The following is a 15,198-nucleotide window of genomic DNA, read 5'->3' as shown; positions in this document are numbered from 1 at the left end:
CTGCTCCAGTGCTCCACTGCTCTAGTGCTGCCTGGTCTACGAGGACCCTTAGTCCTGTGAAAGCGGATTACTTGTGTACCCCTTTATTGCTATTCGGCAGCTTGAGATCGGAGCCAGGCATCAGGTGAATATGCATCCCAGTTGGATGCAGATGATGAGACTCTTTGTTTCAGCCCATCTGCTGGCGCTCGTAATCAATGTGGGCAACTCGGCGAATGGGAATACCGCCTGCAGGCTGCATTTAGATGAGCCGACGGATTTGCAGATTGGGGGCGGGATAAGCGAGTGAATGGGCAAACTGCAGGGCATCCAAGACTCCTTTAAAGTGCTGGGAACTCCGCTCAGCAGCCATCCACCTTTGGCCACTTGAGAGCGGCTGAAACCTAGGTCCTTTGGCCATCTTGCGACTCTGGCAATCAGCGGCCATTGTGGATGGAAGCGCAGGAAGCGAGAGAATCGGAAGACAGGAAGCAGTCTGAGCCAGTCTGTAAGTACTCCGGTGCTTTGGCCAAGTGCCGCTTCGATGCCGTCTCTTCGTCCTCCTCTATTCCTCCCCAGCAGATTTTCAACTGACGCCTGCCATTCAAAGTCTACTACTGGCAACTGCTGGCTTTTCATGCACTGAAACAAATTATCATCTAAAACTCGGCACTTGAAAATGTGTTTCGATTGCCAATATATAGTTTAAGGGTATGAAATTCGCGCTCACCATTTTAAGATGAAATTCCCACATATTCCATTGATGTTCTCTCAAATACTTAGTTTTTTCAACGTGTTTGAGGGCATAAAAATGGATACTAGGGAAAGGGCGCGGGATTTGCTTCGCTCTGCTCGCTCCTTGTTTGCTTATTCCTGCCTCACAAGGCTGTTTGCTATTTATCTTGCTGGGCGGGGCTTCAGATTCACATCCAGATTCAGATCCAGATCCAGAGCCATAGCCATAGTCACAGCCATTGCCTCCACCGGCTCAGCTTTGTTTGTTTGCTTTTTAAAGTTGCAATCATTCTACACATTACACCATGGCAAACATGACCCATTTCGATGGCAAGCCCTCAGTTGGCCCAGCTATTGACTTAAAAAATTCATTTCGCTAGATTTTTTCATTAATTGCAAAATAGGCAGGCGCACAAGCAGTCCGAAGCGCCGGCTGGCTCTTTCAATTTAATATGCCTTTGTCAGAGGGGATTGCTGTTTCTCGAAAATCGGGCAGCCAGGGATCCAGTCGGAATACCAATCAGAAAGGCCATTCGCCTTGTCACGACTGCAAAAGGCAATGCTGTGGGCCTAAATAAAATATTCCAGGCAAGCGGAGATGACAAACACGAAATACATACTTAAATTTAGAAGTACTTGTGTGCAGTGCTAGAGGTCACTGTTCGGATGGGCTACCTTAGTTCTTATTTGTATTTTGGTTTGAACCATTGATTTTTTACGATTTATTTTCAATTAAAAACACTTCGAAGATACCCACTTCAATTTCTAAAAAAGAATACACAGGGACCTTAGCTAAACCTTATATAATACAAAATGTAGTACAAATTCAAGCATTTCATTCAAATCTTTCGAACATAACATTTCTTTCTAAAGGATAGCCTTTAAGTCGCATCACGATGCAGCAACGTGCCAGCCCTGCATTTTCATAGCGCTCCCATTGTTGGCAGCATTTTGGCAGCCATTCTTCAGGCTTTCTGTCTGCATTTCCTCTCACTGCAGTTTGTTTTGTTGGTTTTTCCAATGGCCCTGCATCTTCTGCTTGTCGGTGGCGGCTGTGGAAATTTATACATGCGATATTCCTAGACGCCGACGCCATCGCCCTCTCTTTTTAGCCATCTTTTTTGGTCGCCATCGTTATGCGTCAACAATGAATTTTATGGCTGGCCTTGTGCGTGTGCTGGTACGGATTTCCCCATTTTCTTTGCCGTAGCTGCGTGTGCGTGTTCGCCCATTTTTATGTAGATTTAAGTTAGAGCCGGGCACTTGAAATTGATTGGACAACTATTGGTTTCAAAAAAATTAGAGCGCCACGCTCACATAAAACTCAACTCCAGTCGCCATGTGAGTGGATGTGCGTGTGAATGGAAATGCAAACATAAAAGTTGAAAAACGGAAATGGGAAATGGGAAATGGCCGCAGTGGCAAGAACAAGAAAAGAAGACGGAGATCCTAAGTGAGTTGTTACAATATGAGCAATTTGTGGCCAATTTGTGCTGGCAACTTTTGTTTGCACAGTGTTTCCGAAAGTTAAAGTACGCAGAACTAACAAGGAGGCAGACACAATCAACAATAGCCCCAATAACTTGCAAAATATTTCATATACTCTCTGTCACTTCATTTTTGGCCTCTTAAAATGCTTAGAGCCATGCAAAGGCAATTAAACAACGCTTCCTTTTTATAAATTCAGCAAATTTAGCAAACACATTAGGTGCTTGTGTTCGATACCATGTTCCGTAATGCCAGCTAACTAAAAGCATTTCCTGTACAATAAAATAAAAAAAAAATATAAAATGGGTTATTTAGTTTGCACATTTGGGATTGTGGAACAATTTCCAATTAGTACATTAAATAAACTTATTGTACCATATCTGAATAAATCATACTGCTTAATGTTGTACCACTTCCTGTTCTATCTATTACCTCTTTTTTGATTAATACACTAATTGTAGGCAAACTGCAGATATTATCGTAACGATGTCATGCTCAGTGCGTGGTGTTTACTGACTAAAGGCCCAATTAATTATAAAAATAGACAGGCAATACGAAAATCTTGATTTTATCCTCGCACATATCGATTTTACAGGTAAGCCGTTTAAGTGCGAGTCCGTTGACCTTTTGCCAGAAGAAAAATATAAGACAATGCATTCTTTTTGGCGGAATGCATTGGCGGTTCGCATCAAATGTGGGTTAATAAGCCACACAAACCAGCCAATGAAAATCCGCCCGACATTCCGGTAAATAAACAGCAAAGAGCCAAACTCCGGCTGGCAATCATGGCAATACGATAATGGAAACTGAAATAATTTGCCCACTTTTGAGCAGGCCCAAAAGAATGCCAAGCTGGCCTGTGTAAAATTCCAGTTGGCTTGCCACATAAATCACAAATGTGCGGCCAAGTTGACAGAGCCGTTGGGCGGGGGACAGGGGCGTGGCAGCGGCGGAGGACTGGCCAACTTTAACACACAACAGCCACGCAAGCTGAAAAGTATGCTACACCGAGCAAGTAAACTCCAGCACACACACCCAAACACACATGCAAGTGCGGCGCATATAATAATAACTTCATGGCTGCCGCTCTCAACGAACAACAAAGAATATTGTTGCCTACTTGCAGGCGCCTCGCGGAAGGCAGCCAAAGTTTTTTAGCCGCCGCTCGCAGGAGCGCACGCAAAAGTCATGCACTGACAAAATTAGAAATGGTCCACTTAGGAAGCAGAAGTTTCACCAAGCTGTATTATTTATACAGTTAGGCAACTTTTTAGGTTGTAGGAAACATGCATTAGAAGCACCCTAAAAGATAAACAAATGATCAAAAGAGAATACGTCTTGAAAGTTGGATTGAATGGAGTTGAGTATTTATGTCTGACTTGATTTCTTTCCAACCAGTGATTTAGAAATAGGTAATGATTAAAGTCAGCAGTTAAGTCTTTAAGGAGCTGCCCAACTTAGTGCTCAGTGTAACCATCATCTACCTCCTTCTGGCTGGCGGATTTTTTATGGCCCAACAATAGGAGCTAATGTTAAATTTACTGAAAACGTTTGTTTCAAGTGCTTTATTATTATTTTCTTCTCGATTTTCCTCATTTTTTCCTCGAGCTGTGTTGTTTTTCATTATGCAAGGACGCAATAGGGAGGGGCAATGGGGGCGTGGCAAGGTTCAACCGCCGGGGGGAATGCCTTTCAATGCATGTTCAACCGATGGCGTAGCCTTTAAGACCGAAACGATTATGCGACAAGCGCAAGGAGCAGGTAAATGAGTTCGGGAGTGAAAGGGGAAGCGAAGAGGGAGTGAAAGGGGATTGAATAGGGGACATTAAGGGGCAAATTAAGGGGGTGAGTGGCCAGACAGGTAGGAGCACAAAGCATTGTAAATCATCTTGAGCAGGGGGCGTCAAAGAATGCCAAAGAAAAAGGGAAATTGTCGGAGCTGGACATGCTGCATAGTGTTTATTTTTCATCTAACACAAGGGGTTGTGTGTGGGGTGCAGGGTGTGTTGTGGCACGGTGAGCACCTGCAATGTGCCAACGTCATGTTCACCTTTCAACCGCAACGGACACTTGTGCAAACACAAAAAGTAGAAAGCAACTGGAAACGAGATCCCACAGTTCGAGTCGCCTTCTATACCCCGTCCACTGGCCGCCTGGCGAAGTCTCGAGCATGAAAACATTTTGCATGCATAGACATGCAGCTGGCCAAAAGCGGGAAAATGGGAGTACACCAGAAAAAATGCATAATAAATAATAAATATGTCCAAAAATAGGATATGGATATGGATAAGGCTGATGGGTTTCAGTAAGAAGACACATTCTTATCATCTTCCTCTACCGGCTCTTGAGGGGATAGCATATGTATATTATGGTAAAGCTTACCGTTTTTTTCAGTGCAGCGCTGGAGTCTGCCCCGAAGAAACCAAGCAATCCATGGAATGCCAGGCCACAGGGGCGACACCCACAACAGAGAATGCGAAGGGGGCGGAAATGGGGCGGCAGGACAATTACGTAGACAGAAAGCACCGCATATAAATGGCCGATATGCATAGGGGACAGAGAACGGGGAAAAGTGAGGAGTGCCGCCCCATTGGGCAAGCATTTAATTTGTATTTTATGCGATTTATGTTTACTTTAGTTGGCACTCATTTTGCATTTTTATTAGCGCACATAAAAATGGCACAATGACGATGGCATTCGCAGGGTGCAACAAATTTTGCATTCAAGCCGCACAAAGGTCGTCCACAAAATGTTTCCTCTTTCCAGCTTGCTGCAGCAGCCACATTTATGGTTTCTCACTTTAAGTTTGAACAAGCTTGATGCTCGGTTCCTTACACAAAATGAAAACTACTTTAGCAAAACAGCTGCTAGGCCATGTAAATATTATTATTTTATTTAGACTAAAAGTATTGGAACTTATCATCTGTCGAGACTAATTTGACTGTCAGTGGCAGACAGCTTTAATCCCATTTCAATCGTTCAGAAGTTTTCTTTGACCATACGAGAGCTTTTTTAAGTTTTCTACAAATTCTCCATAATGACTATAAATTCTTAAGTGGTTACGCAAGGAGCCATGTTGCATTGATCCGCAGCTGAAGCACAAGAAAATTCAGCTATCAGTTTTCCGTTTTCCATTCTGCCCACTCAGGCCAAAGGCACTCATAGTTTACGAGAACCGCCAAACCGAACCAGATTCAGCCCACGTTGCCACGCCCATTTTCCCGGGCAGAAAAGCCATTAGCAGGCGGGCGGACGTTTTGTATTTAAGTGGAGCAAACGGCAAAAGGCGAAACCGGGGGAGCTGCTAAAAAATGTATCTAAAATAAAAATAAATTGTTAAAAAACTTTCGGCGCAGAGAGGCCGCGAAAGGAAATATAAACAAGCTGGCTCAGGACATTCAATGTGCTCTGCGAAATACAGTTATTAAAATTTTTACTACGACGAACCAAAGGACGAACCAAGATGATGATGATGATGGCATTCATCAGGCCGGCATATTGATAGGCACAACTTTCTGTGCGGAAGGATGAGTTCCAGTTTGGAGCTCTCGACGAGCTGACGAGCAATTTACATGCCAATCGCCCAGCGTCTTGGCCCTTTCCCTTGACCTTTTGGCTGTCTTAATACCACTTTACGCTTTTTCTCAGCTATTAATTGGTGCACTTCAAAAAAATACTGTACCTAACACTTGCAAAGCAATTTTGAAAGGTAATAAGCTTAGCCTGTATTTTTAAGCCTTTATGTGTGCCTTAAATTACAAAAGTAAACTAGCGACAGATAAAGAATAATACGATTTGATCATATTTGTTTTCTGTGTGGCCACAGCCAAACCTCTGGAAATGTGCTACTCAAATATTATTTGTTTAGGCAAGCAATTAAAAGTGGATGGCCACAATATGAGTTGCTGTAGTGCCCGACGGCAATGATTGTTAAAATGTTGGCAAATTGGATTTTTGCCAGCCAGAGGCGGGCAGGCAAATCTGGTGAATTCTGGCCAGGTCAGTTGGTCACTTGGTGTCTCCCTCTCCCTGGTAATGGGGCTCTCGTCCAGCAAAATAGGCGTAAAATGAAACTTTTAAGTACTTTATGGCCAGCACTATAAAAAAGGAAACAACAGCAACGGCAGCCGAACACATCTGCCATGTGGCGCTGCTACCAACTTTGGCCACCATCCGCCCACGCCTGCAACTAAAAACCACATTTGGTGGGCAAGGGAGATATGCTGTGGCCATGGCAAACTTTCCCTGAAAACAGAAACGATGAAGCAACTTTTGGTCGTATTCTAAATATCACACCGGTTGTAAAATGATTATAAAACATAATGGTGGAGCAGCAACTATTCGGTGGGATGTTGTGGGTGGATACTGTTAATCTACTCCAGGTACTGATGTAAAGCTTTTTCAGCTCGGGGATTATGATGCCTCGATGTAAGGATGGAAAGTTCGTAAAATCTGCAAATGGTCCGTAATAAGTTAATAATGATTTAGTTTAAGTCTGTGGTTACCAGAATATACAAAAAAATCAATTATTATTATTCAAATGATTATTAAACTACTTTTAGAAAAATTCCCATTGAATTTCATTATAATTTCCAGACCTTTCTCCGCCAAGTCTGGTGTTTGGTGGTCCAGAGGTATGCTAAACTTTTCCAAGTGTGACCATGTGTGCGTGTGCATGTGTGTGTGCTAGTGTGTGTGTGGGAAAACCGACGCTGACATTTCAGGCACGTGCGAGCGAAAAGGTCGAGCGGGGGGCTGGTGGAAAATGGAAAATGGTTAGCATAGTTCGGGGCGCGTGCCGAGATCAAAGACAGTCTACGCCAGCGCGCTGGCGATAAAATGACAGTGCAATAACAGGGCAAAGCACAACAGCAGGGGCAGCAACAAACAGAAGCGTGAATCAGGCGTCAGCAGTTGACAATTGAAGTTTTTGTTTGGCACTCGCATTACGAGGACGGGCCATCAGGGCGTATGCGGAATGCGAGATCCGCCAGCAGTCGCCATGCGAAGCTGATTGACATGGGAAAGGTCAGGCATCATAAGCAATAAAAATCGCATTCATCCCAAGAACATCAGCGCCATCGATAAAGAAAATTCTACGCAATGCCAGAGGGACTTTTCATAAATATTTAACGACGTTCCAATTCGCTGACTGAAGACGGATTAATAAATAAGTAAGTAACTTATTACGGAAAACTGAAATCTGGATGTCCGAAAAATGCCAATATCAATCACAGAATAAAGCGGCATTTGACGCCTGATATGTGCTGTGTTAGATGACTCATTTTTAGTTATTTTTTAGCCAACTTTTCGAAACAACTTTGAAATATATTCCCTTTATGCATGTAGAGGGAAATCCAAAAATCATATTTATTTACAATACACGAGTTAAACTGCCGTAAAGCTAATTCCCTTTATCGATTTGCAATGCAAAACATTTAACGACCATTTGGCAAGTTTGATATAGCCTCGCAAGAGTATTTAAACTTTTGTTGTCCTCTAAAAAATACCCCGAATATACATTCCGATATGTATGTGCGGATTGAAATGTATTTGAAAATGGCAATTTACGCACTGTTAGGGACAGTTCAAAAAAAGATTCAGCTGCAGGCATGGCACCCAGAGTGTCCCTTTCTCGGCCAAAATGTTTACCATGGCCATCGAATGCGGATATACATACATATACACATGGGGGATATATGGAGGCAAAAAAGGAGAAGATAGGAAGGATGTGGGGCGAATGAGCCCGCCCCAACCCCTCGGGCACATTGATGCGCATACATATCTCTTACTGATTGTCGATTTGATTACGTCAGTGGTCCAAACCCAAAACTCCGTGTCCCCTGGCGTGAAGCTTCAGACCAAATTATGCGAAGTATTTGCTTATTAGTTTTTTCCCTTTACCCCAAATAAATTGACATTTGCTATTAGAAAAAGGTTTGGCCCGAAAGTGCAAAAATGCGAAAAACTCTGGCAATGTCTTTGGCCAGGGAATATATTCGCCCACATATATTCTATATGATATGGCCAAGGCAGGCCATTGAACGTTTCGGCATTTACAAATCGACTATCAGTACACGGAGGCCATTCAACATTTGTGAGTTGTGTGATGGCTTGTGGGAGGGTCAGCTTCTTCAAATGGCAGCTGGCGGCTGATAGGGAACTTCTTTTGGATGACTGTGGGAGATGTAGCCACTTTATAAAGCCAGCAATTTTGTGCTGAATCGAAAATATTATAAACTAATTTGTATTGCTGAAGAAGAAGGCAAATTAGCAGAGAAAAGAAGACACCATTTGTTCGTACTTATTTCGCCTTCGATTTTGATACATCATTTGCCATTAGCCTGTAATCGTACCAGCAAAATGGCTTACTTCTCCCACTTTGGTGACAATTCAATTGGAATCGAGGAAATAGTAGCACCATCTTGTTGAAAGGGAAAGCCAGAGTCGAGGAAGTAGGCTCCTTGCCAGAGGAAAATCCCCAAAATGCCGCCCAATAAGCAGCTCAACGTGAACTTATCTAAGGGCAGTAAGTACTTCCAAAGCAGTCACCCAACGCCACCCGGAAAATCGTCAAGTTGGGCTAGGAAAGTGCTACACAGAGAAGAACAGAGTGCTACATGTGTCGGTGAAAATAAAATATAGATGTTCCAAACACTATTGCACCACTTTCTCATATATCTTTCTTTTGATACTTTAAATGTAATTTTAATGTAAGATACCAAAATGCACTTTTTTCTTGTTAAACCTAAACTTACTAATATCGCATATTGATGCATATTTCTCCAGGTGTTCTGCTACTGCTAGCTATCGTTATTCCCTGGACGCAAATTATGCATTAGGCTGTAGAAAAATGGCCTAAAATGCTATCAGTGAAGGCGACAAAGCGCCTGAATGGGAAGCGGAATGTGGAGCGGTGATTCCCCATCGGCAGTCGGGAGCAATCAAAATGTGTAAATTAGCAGTGGCAGGTAACAAATCCTCATCGTCGCCGTGATGTGCGTGCACATCCTCCCGTTACAAGGATCTTGATCACAGTAGACAGCAGCCAGAATTGCAATTTCCACTTTAATCTCCGCTGCACACGGAGCACGGCCACAGCTTATAATTCCGTTTATAATTACACACAAGCCAGAAAGCCCAGCCTGCATTTCCAACTGCATTCTGACCCCAGGACGACAAATGTTGTCAACGCTGCAAAAGTGCTGGCCAAAAACCTGGCGGCAACACTCCCCTAATTAGCGCAAAACTCGGCGGATGTCAGCCCAACCGAAGGAAACCGAATCCAACTCACCTGAGGAGAACTGACCTGAACCTCTGAACTGCTGAACCTCCTGACCAGCTCAGCTGCCGGATTTCGAGTGGAAAGTGGCATCTGGCGTGCGGCATTTGGAATTTGCAATTTCGCCGGTGGTGAGTTCACTGGAGCCTCGGGTCGGAAAATCGATTGCAGCTTGGCCAATCAATTATGCACAGCCTGGAACCATAAGGACACAACGAACTGCAGCACTGGAAGGAATTTGGCCAAGCGATTTATGAGTTTTTGCGAATTAAGCTAATGACTTTGTACATGCACAAAATAATCAAATCGACTTCAGTTAAATTTGCGCATACACTCGTAGCACTAGAAAGTTTTGGTAATTGCTAGTTCTGCTTTTACATACCAAGAGACTTTTAAAAATTAAATTGATTTGCCTTAGGATACCCATAACTTAACTGTCTACAAAATATTTCTTGAACATAACAATACATTTTAAATTTTGTGCTACGCACGTTCGTAAAATTCGAATAAAATTTTTCAAATATTTGTATTACTTACCATTAATCATAAATTATGGTGTCGAAAGTTTCTCGTGATACGGCTTACGTTGTTGTCAAAAATATCCTGCAGAACTCACAGGCCAAAGGACCAAACTGCCTGGAAACGGTGGAGCTGCAGATTGGGCTCAGGAACTACGATCCTGAAAAATGCAAGCGCTTCCATGGAAGTGTGCTACTACATCACCTGGCGGTTCCTCAGCTAAAGGTCTGCGTCTTCGGGGATCAGGAGCACTGTAATGAGGCCAAAAGCATTGGAGTTGATTGCCTGGATGTGGAGGCATTGAAAAAGCTGAACAAAGATCCCAAGTTGACCAAGAAGTTGTCCAAGTCCTACGATGCCTTCTTAGCCTCCGAATCGATAATCAAGCAGATCCCAAGGATACTGGGTCCTGGTCTCACCAATGCGGGCAAGTTTCTCACTCCGTTGAGCCATGGGGAGTCTATGAGCACCAAAATCAAGATACTATCTACCAAAAAGCTATATATGAAAAGGATGGAATGTCTGTCCGTTAATGTCGGCCACGTTGGCATGTACCCAGAGGAACTGGCCCGAAACATAACAACATCCATCAACTTTTTAGTGTCCTTGCTGAAGGATAACTGGCAGAATGTGCGCTCACTGCATATAAAATCATCCTTGGGTGAAACCCACCGACTCTATTAACAGTTTCTTAAGCTAAATAAAAAGTAGTGTCCATTCATGTATTATAGCGTGCAATAAAATTTCTGTATTATCTTTGTTGATTGTACGTTTTTTATGTCATTTTTAAGAAATTATGGCAATCTACCACAATTAAGCCCTTTTTTCAAAGCAACTTGTCAAGTTTTTATCTTTTTGTCTCCTTGCTTTCTCCCCAAGTATTCGACAAAATCTCAGTAAGCTGTGACATAATTTCTTTGGCCTCACATCCCACTCTTTATTTGGCTTATGAGCAATCCCCTTTGTTAGCCCGGCGATATATTATAAATTTCTTCTCGACTTTTTCCGAGAATGGGGGGGATTGGTCTAAGCCAAGCGGGGAAGATAAGACAAGTTCACGGCACATGCTGAGCACGCTAATCAGGAAGGCATTTTATTGGGGATCCTGCAAAGAGGCAACAAATGTGCTGCGCTTGACTTATCCTCAATAATTATGGCTGTTTGTTGCTGCGTCGATAAGAACGTTGAAATAATTACGGCCTAGGCAAAAACTTTGATCCGGATGGGAAAGCCGCCGCCAGATTGGCGCCTCCCATGAATACGGAAACTAAATTACAAATTGTAATATAGATTAAAAAATCAAAAATACATTACATACAGCATTATATATGCTGGAAATATATTACTGGTCCTTCCATACTGTTAATTTAATTTTCTCAATGAGATATTATGTAAGCTAATGCATATTTAATGGAAATTAATTCAGGTTTTCTTACCCGAAAGGATTCCCAAAATGTCCCATTATTTTGGAGAAGTCTTTTTCAGCTGAAACGAATGCAAGCGGGATGGAAAGGTGCCATCCTGAAAAAAGTTGATAATTTCTTATTCAAATTAAACATGAGCGGCTGCTCCAGCAATGGAGCTCTTGGAAAACATATCGGAAAACTCAATTACGAATTCATTTCGCTTGTCAACTTTGACATCCAGACAGACAAAGTCGGAGAAACAGATACGTACGCCCATCTAGAGGATGGCAAACGCTGTTACTAATTTCAGCTTGTAAACATATTTTAACAAAGATGTCAACAACGTGTGATGCACACCCACTCCCAAAAACGGCGACTGATGAGGGCACAACAATTCCATCTGGCCAAGTGATATATGTCTTTCATATAGAAATACCATAAACAATGTCATTTGACATGCAAATTTATTTATGAAAATAACAGACGCAGGAAATACAGAACAGAAACAAAGAAACGAAGCCTGGCGAGGCAACAAAAATCACTCACACACACACACGCCCGATGGAAAATGAGCTGCTGAGCTAAGGAAAAACCAAGCGACAGCAAAGGGGAAACCAGAAAGCGGCAAAAGATTCAAGGGAAATCCAAAAGGCTAAGGAAACGGCAAGAAAAAGAAATTCAAGCGTAAAGCGAAAGTAACTTAAGCAGCGGCAAACTGGGCAAATAAAGTGTGCTGACGATGGGAGAGTGGGTGGGGGTGGAGTGTTGGGGAAGGTCGTTGGGTGGGAGAACGGTGGGTGGCTGAACCCGGACCACAAGGGGAAACTTACGGCACTCACACACCGACACACGCACATGTTGAAAAATTCAACAGAATGTGGCATGGCAGATAATTTTTTTTGTGTATCGATCCCCATCTCAATCTCTCCCCCATTGTTTTCCAGTATACAGTATACTGTCTTAATATTTCGGTTTAAGGGCATTACAATTTCCTCAGTGGGCAATGGGAGCAATTCAGCTTAACTTCCAGGTTTCGTCAGTTAGTTAAACAAGAAAGGCTTCCCAAATGTAACCATTTATGCATTATGCATGTATGCCCTCAACAGAAACATAAATGAATTTTGTGTAACTTTGCAAAATTTCTTTACTTAAAGTGTAAACAAATGATCCACTAGGCACATTACATAAGAAATGTGCTTTCATTTAATAAGCATTTGCAATTCCCAGGGAAATTAATATGGTACCAAGAGCATCTCATATTCTCCTTAGTTCCATCCTTAAACATTTGTCTCTTCTTGTTTTTCCTGTTGACTCTGGCCAAACAAGGAGGGGGTCGGGGTCAAACCTCTCCAGTTGACCCAACTCCGATATCTTTATGCTTGATGCAGACAGCCAGGCGAAACAATATGTGTGCGCCAAATATTTTGATAAGTGTAAGCAAAAATAAACATTCTGTTCAGGGAAGAAGCTACTGGAAAAAAATACAGCAGCTAAAACACAGACAGAACCCAAAACTTGGACGAAAACAAATGGAAAGTCGAGCCAAAGAAAATAGGGAAACTGATTTTCCTTCTTCTCCCGATTTCACTTAAAGGAATTCGGGGATATTGACCATTGTTGGGAAGAGTTTCAGAACATCTAAATTTTTTTATTTGGCTATGCTTGTGGGGAAGTCCCTAGGTGAGTAATTTCACTTTTTGAGTGCACTACTATAGTTTTTATGATATTTGCAAACCTAATATAAGTAGGACTGAAATAGAAAAACTACAATGTGAAAAACTTCTTAAGCATGTTAGAATAGTGATGTTTCCAGTACATTGTATTGTCACCAATGTATTCTGTATGGTGCATGGCCACTCAGTACAAGGCAATTGTTATTCCAAGTGCGAGTTTTTTGCAAGTAATCTAAGCCCCTTCTCTGGTATAAGCTTCTTCATCGCGGCTGACGAACCAAATATAATTAGGCATTTGCGGTATTTGTTTCAATCTGCGTCGCATAATATTAATATGCCGAACGGCACTCTAGGCGGCCGAATGCTCTTGGCCTGGCCAATACTCGTAACCAAAACTAATTTACTTAAGACGCCAGCGAGTGACCTCGCTATTTGTTTCGGCGATGGGGGCAAAGCGCAAACTTGCGACCCAAATTATGACCGGATCGCATGTGAACGGGGCCATTACATATATCACGTGATTCTGAAATTAAATTGAGCCGCTTGAAATGCAAATTTGGGAACAATCAAAAAGCATTTTCCGTGAGTTTGCTGAATTATGGAAACATAAATTGCACAATACGAATCCTTCACATTTACACATTGTTTGTTTCACAGACCCATCGACATATGGTAATTTGTACATGAAATTTAATCAGATTCTTCAAATTACAAAATGGGTTGACTATTCAGGTGGAATCTACTTTCATTCTTCAAATTATTAGGGCCTGAAAACAAAGGGTATGCTTGAATTATTTGTTTTGCTAATGGAATTATACATTTCATCCACACTTTATCAATAAATTGAAGACTTTACTCCTCGGTGGTAAAACGAAGTGCACTTACTTTTTATCACTAGATCACTAATTTACAAGTTTCAATAAAACAAAATACCATTAAGATTACATAAATTTGGTTGCTGTTGGTGTATTCATAATTTACTGGTAGTATTATTTTAATTAATAATAATACATTTAATATTTTGCATGTACAGATATGTTTCCATCGTAAAATCAGCACACCCTTGATACCCATTCTTGCATCCACTTACTCAGATTTCTACAGCATATGCGTAATATTTGCATAAAAATAACACCGACAACAACACTCACGTCTCCGTTGAATGTTGATTGTGACTCCTGCTTCTTAATTTGAAATCCCCCACACACACAGTGCAAACCTCCAAGAACATCCCTCCTGGCAGCCAACCCAGGCCAAGGGATTTTGTGGCTCAAGAGCTTTAGACCGAAGACTTGTTGATAGGGGTTGACCAAGGCGACCAGCTCCCCACTAACCCTTCGCCCTTTGCGCCAGACAACCGAAATCGATTCGGATTTAAATGTATATTTTCAATAGATAAGCCAGCAATGTTCCAGCAGCTTGCTTAGCTCCATTGCACACACACCCCAAATGATGTATAATGCACTTAAGTGGGCGAGTATAGATACAGATTTTGCGAATCTGATGGATGTGCGTCAATAACGGGAGCGTGTGCAAGTGATTTCACTCCAGTTTGATTCGGCAATCGAGCAATCAGCCATAGTTTAGCAAATCGAAAAACTTATTCCATTTTGTCGAAGCAAAGTGGCGTACATGGCAAGAAAATGAAATTTGAATCGTAGACTCCAATGAATACAGCCATATCTTTCTTTGGAGGTACGACACATACAACTTTTTAATTTCTAATCAATCGATACAGACAGAGATATCGGAGGTTTCTCAATTGATTTTCCTGCTTTTCCCAGTGTAGGCGACTGCAAATTGTGCGGCACAAATTGCGGTGCCATTGTTTGAAGTGGCTGAAGAGTCATACTCCAGCGGAGAGTATAACTGTGGCCAACTACAACGCATTTCATGGCCCGCAAACTGTATTTCCGCTGCGGCAAATGGGACCATGAATGAACGGCTCTGGCCCAATGGATGCATCAACATTTGCTCTTTGAATATTTAGTATTATGTCACATGAACTCATAAATGTTTCACCTCCGTTCCCCCATTTTTCCGGCTATCTCCGGGTCATCATTGTCTCTGTCCCCGAATATATAGCCATATTCTGGTAGTAGCTGCTGCTGCTGAC

At 42.2% G+C, this 15,198-nt stretch overlaps 1 protein-coding gene across 1 annotated transcript; it reads left to right on the top strand.

Moving 5' to 3' along the window:
- Nucleotides 1–9,941: 9,941 nt before the first annotated feature.
- Nucleotides 9,942–10,767, top strand: LOC6552888 (60S ribosomal protein L10a-2). The gene has a single exon (XM_001979952.3). It carries the CDS (start codon nt 10,037–10,039, stop codon nt 10,685–10,687), a length of 651 nt encoding a protein of 216 aa, XP_001979988.1. The 5' UTR covers nt 9,942–10,036; the 3' UTR covers nt 10,688–10,767.
- The last annotated feature ends 4,431 nt before the right edge of the window (nt 10,768–15,198 follow it).

Source organism: Drosophila erecta, unplaced genomic scaffold (assembly GCF_003286155.1).
Source record: "Drosophila erecta strain 14021-0224.00,06,07 unplaced genomic scaffold, DereRS2 tig00000000-arrow-pilon, whole genome shotgun sequence".
Classification (NCBI taxonomy): domain Eukaryota; kingdom Metazoa; phylum Arthropoda; class Insecta; order Diptera; family Drosophilidae; genus Drosophila; species Drosophila erecta.
This window is presented reverse-complemented; position numbering and strand designations above follow the sequence as displayed.

What these genes read in the sequence shown, in the direction of transcription:
- LOC6552888 (XM_001979952.3), top strand. Translation starts at nt 10,037, where the DNA reads ATGGTGTCGAAAGTTTCTCGTGATACGGCTTACGTTGTTGTCAAAAAT.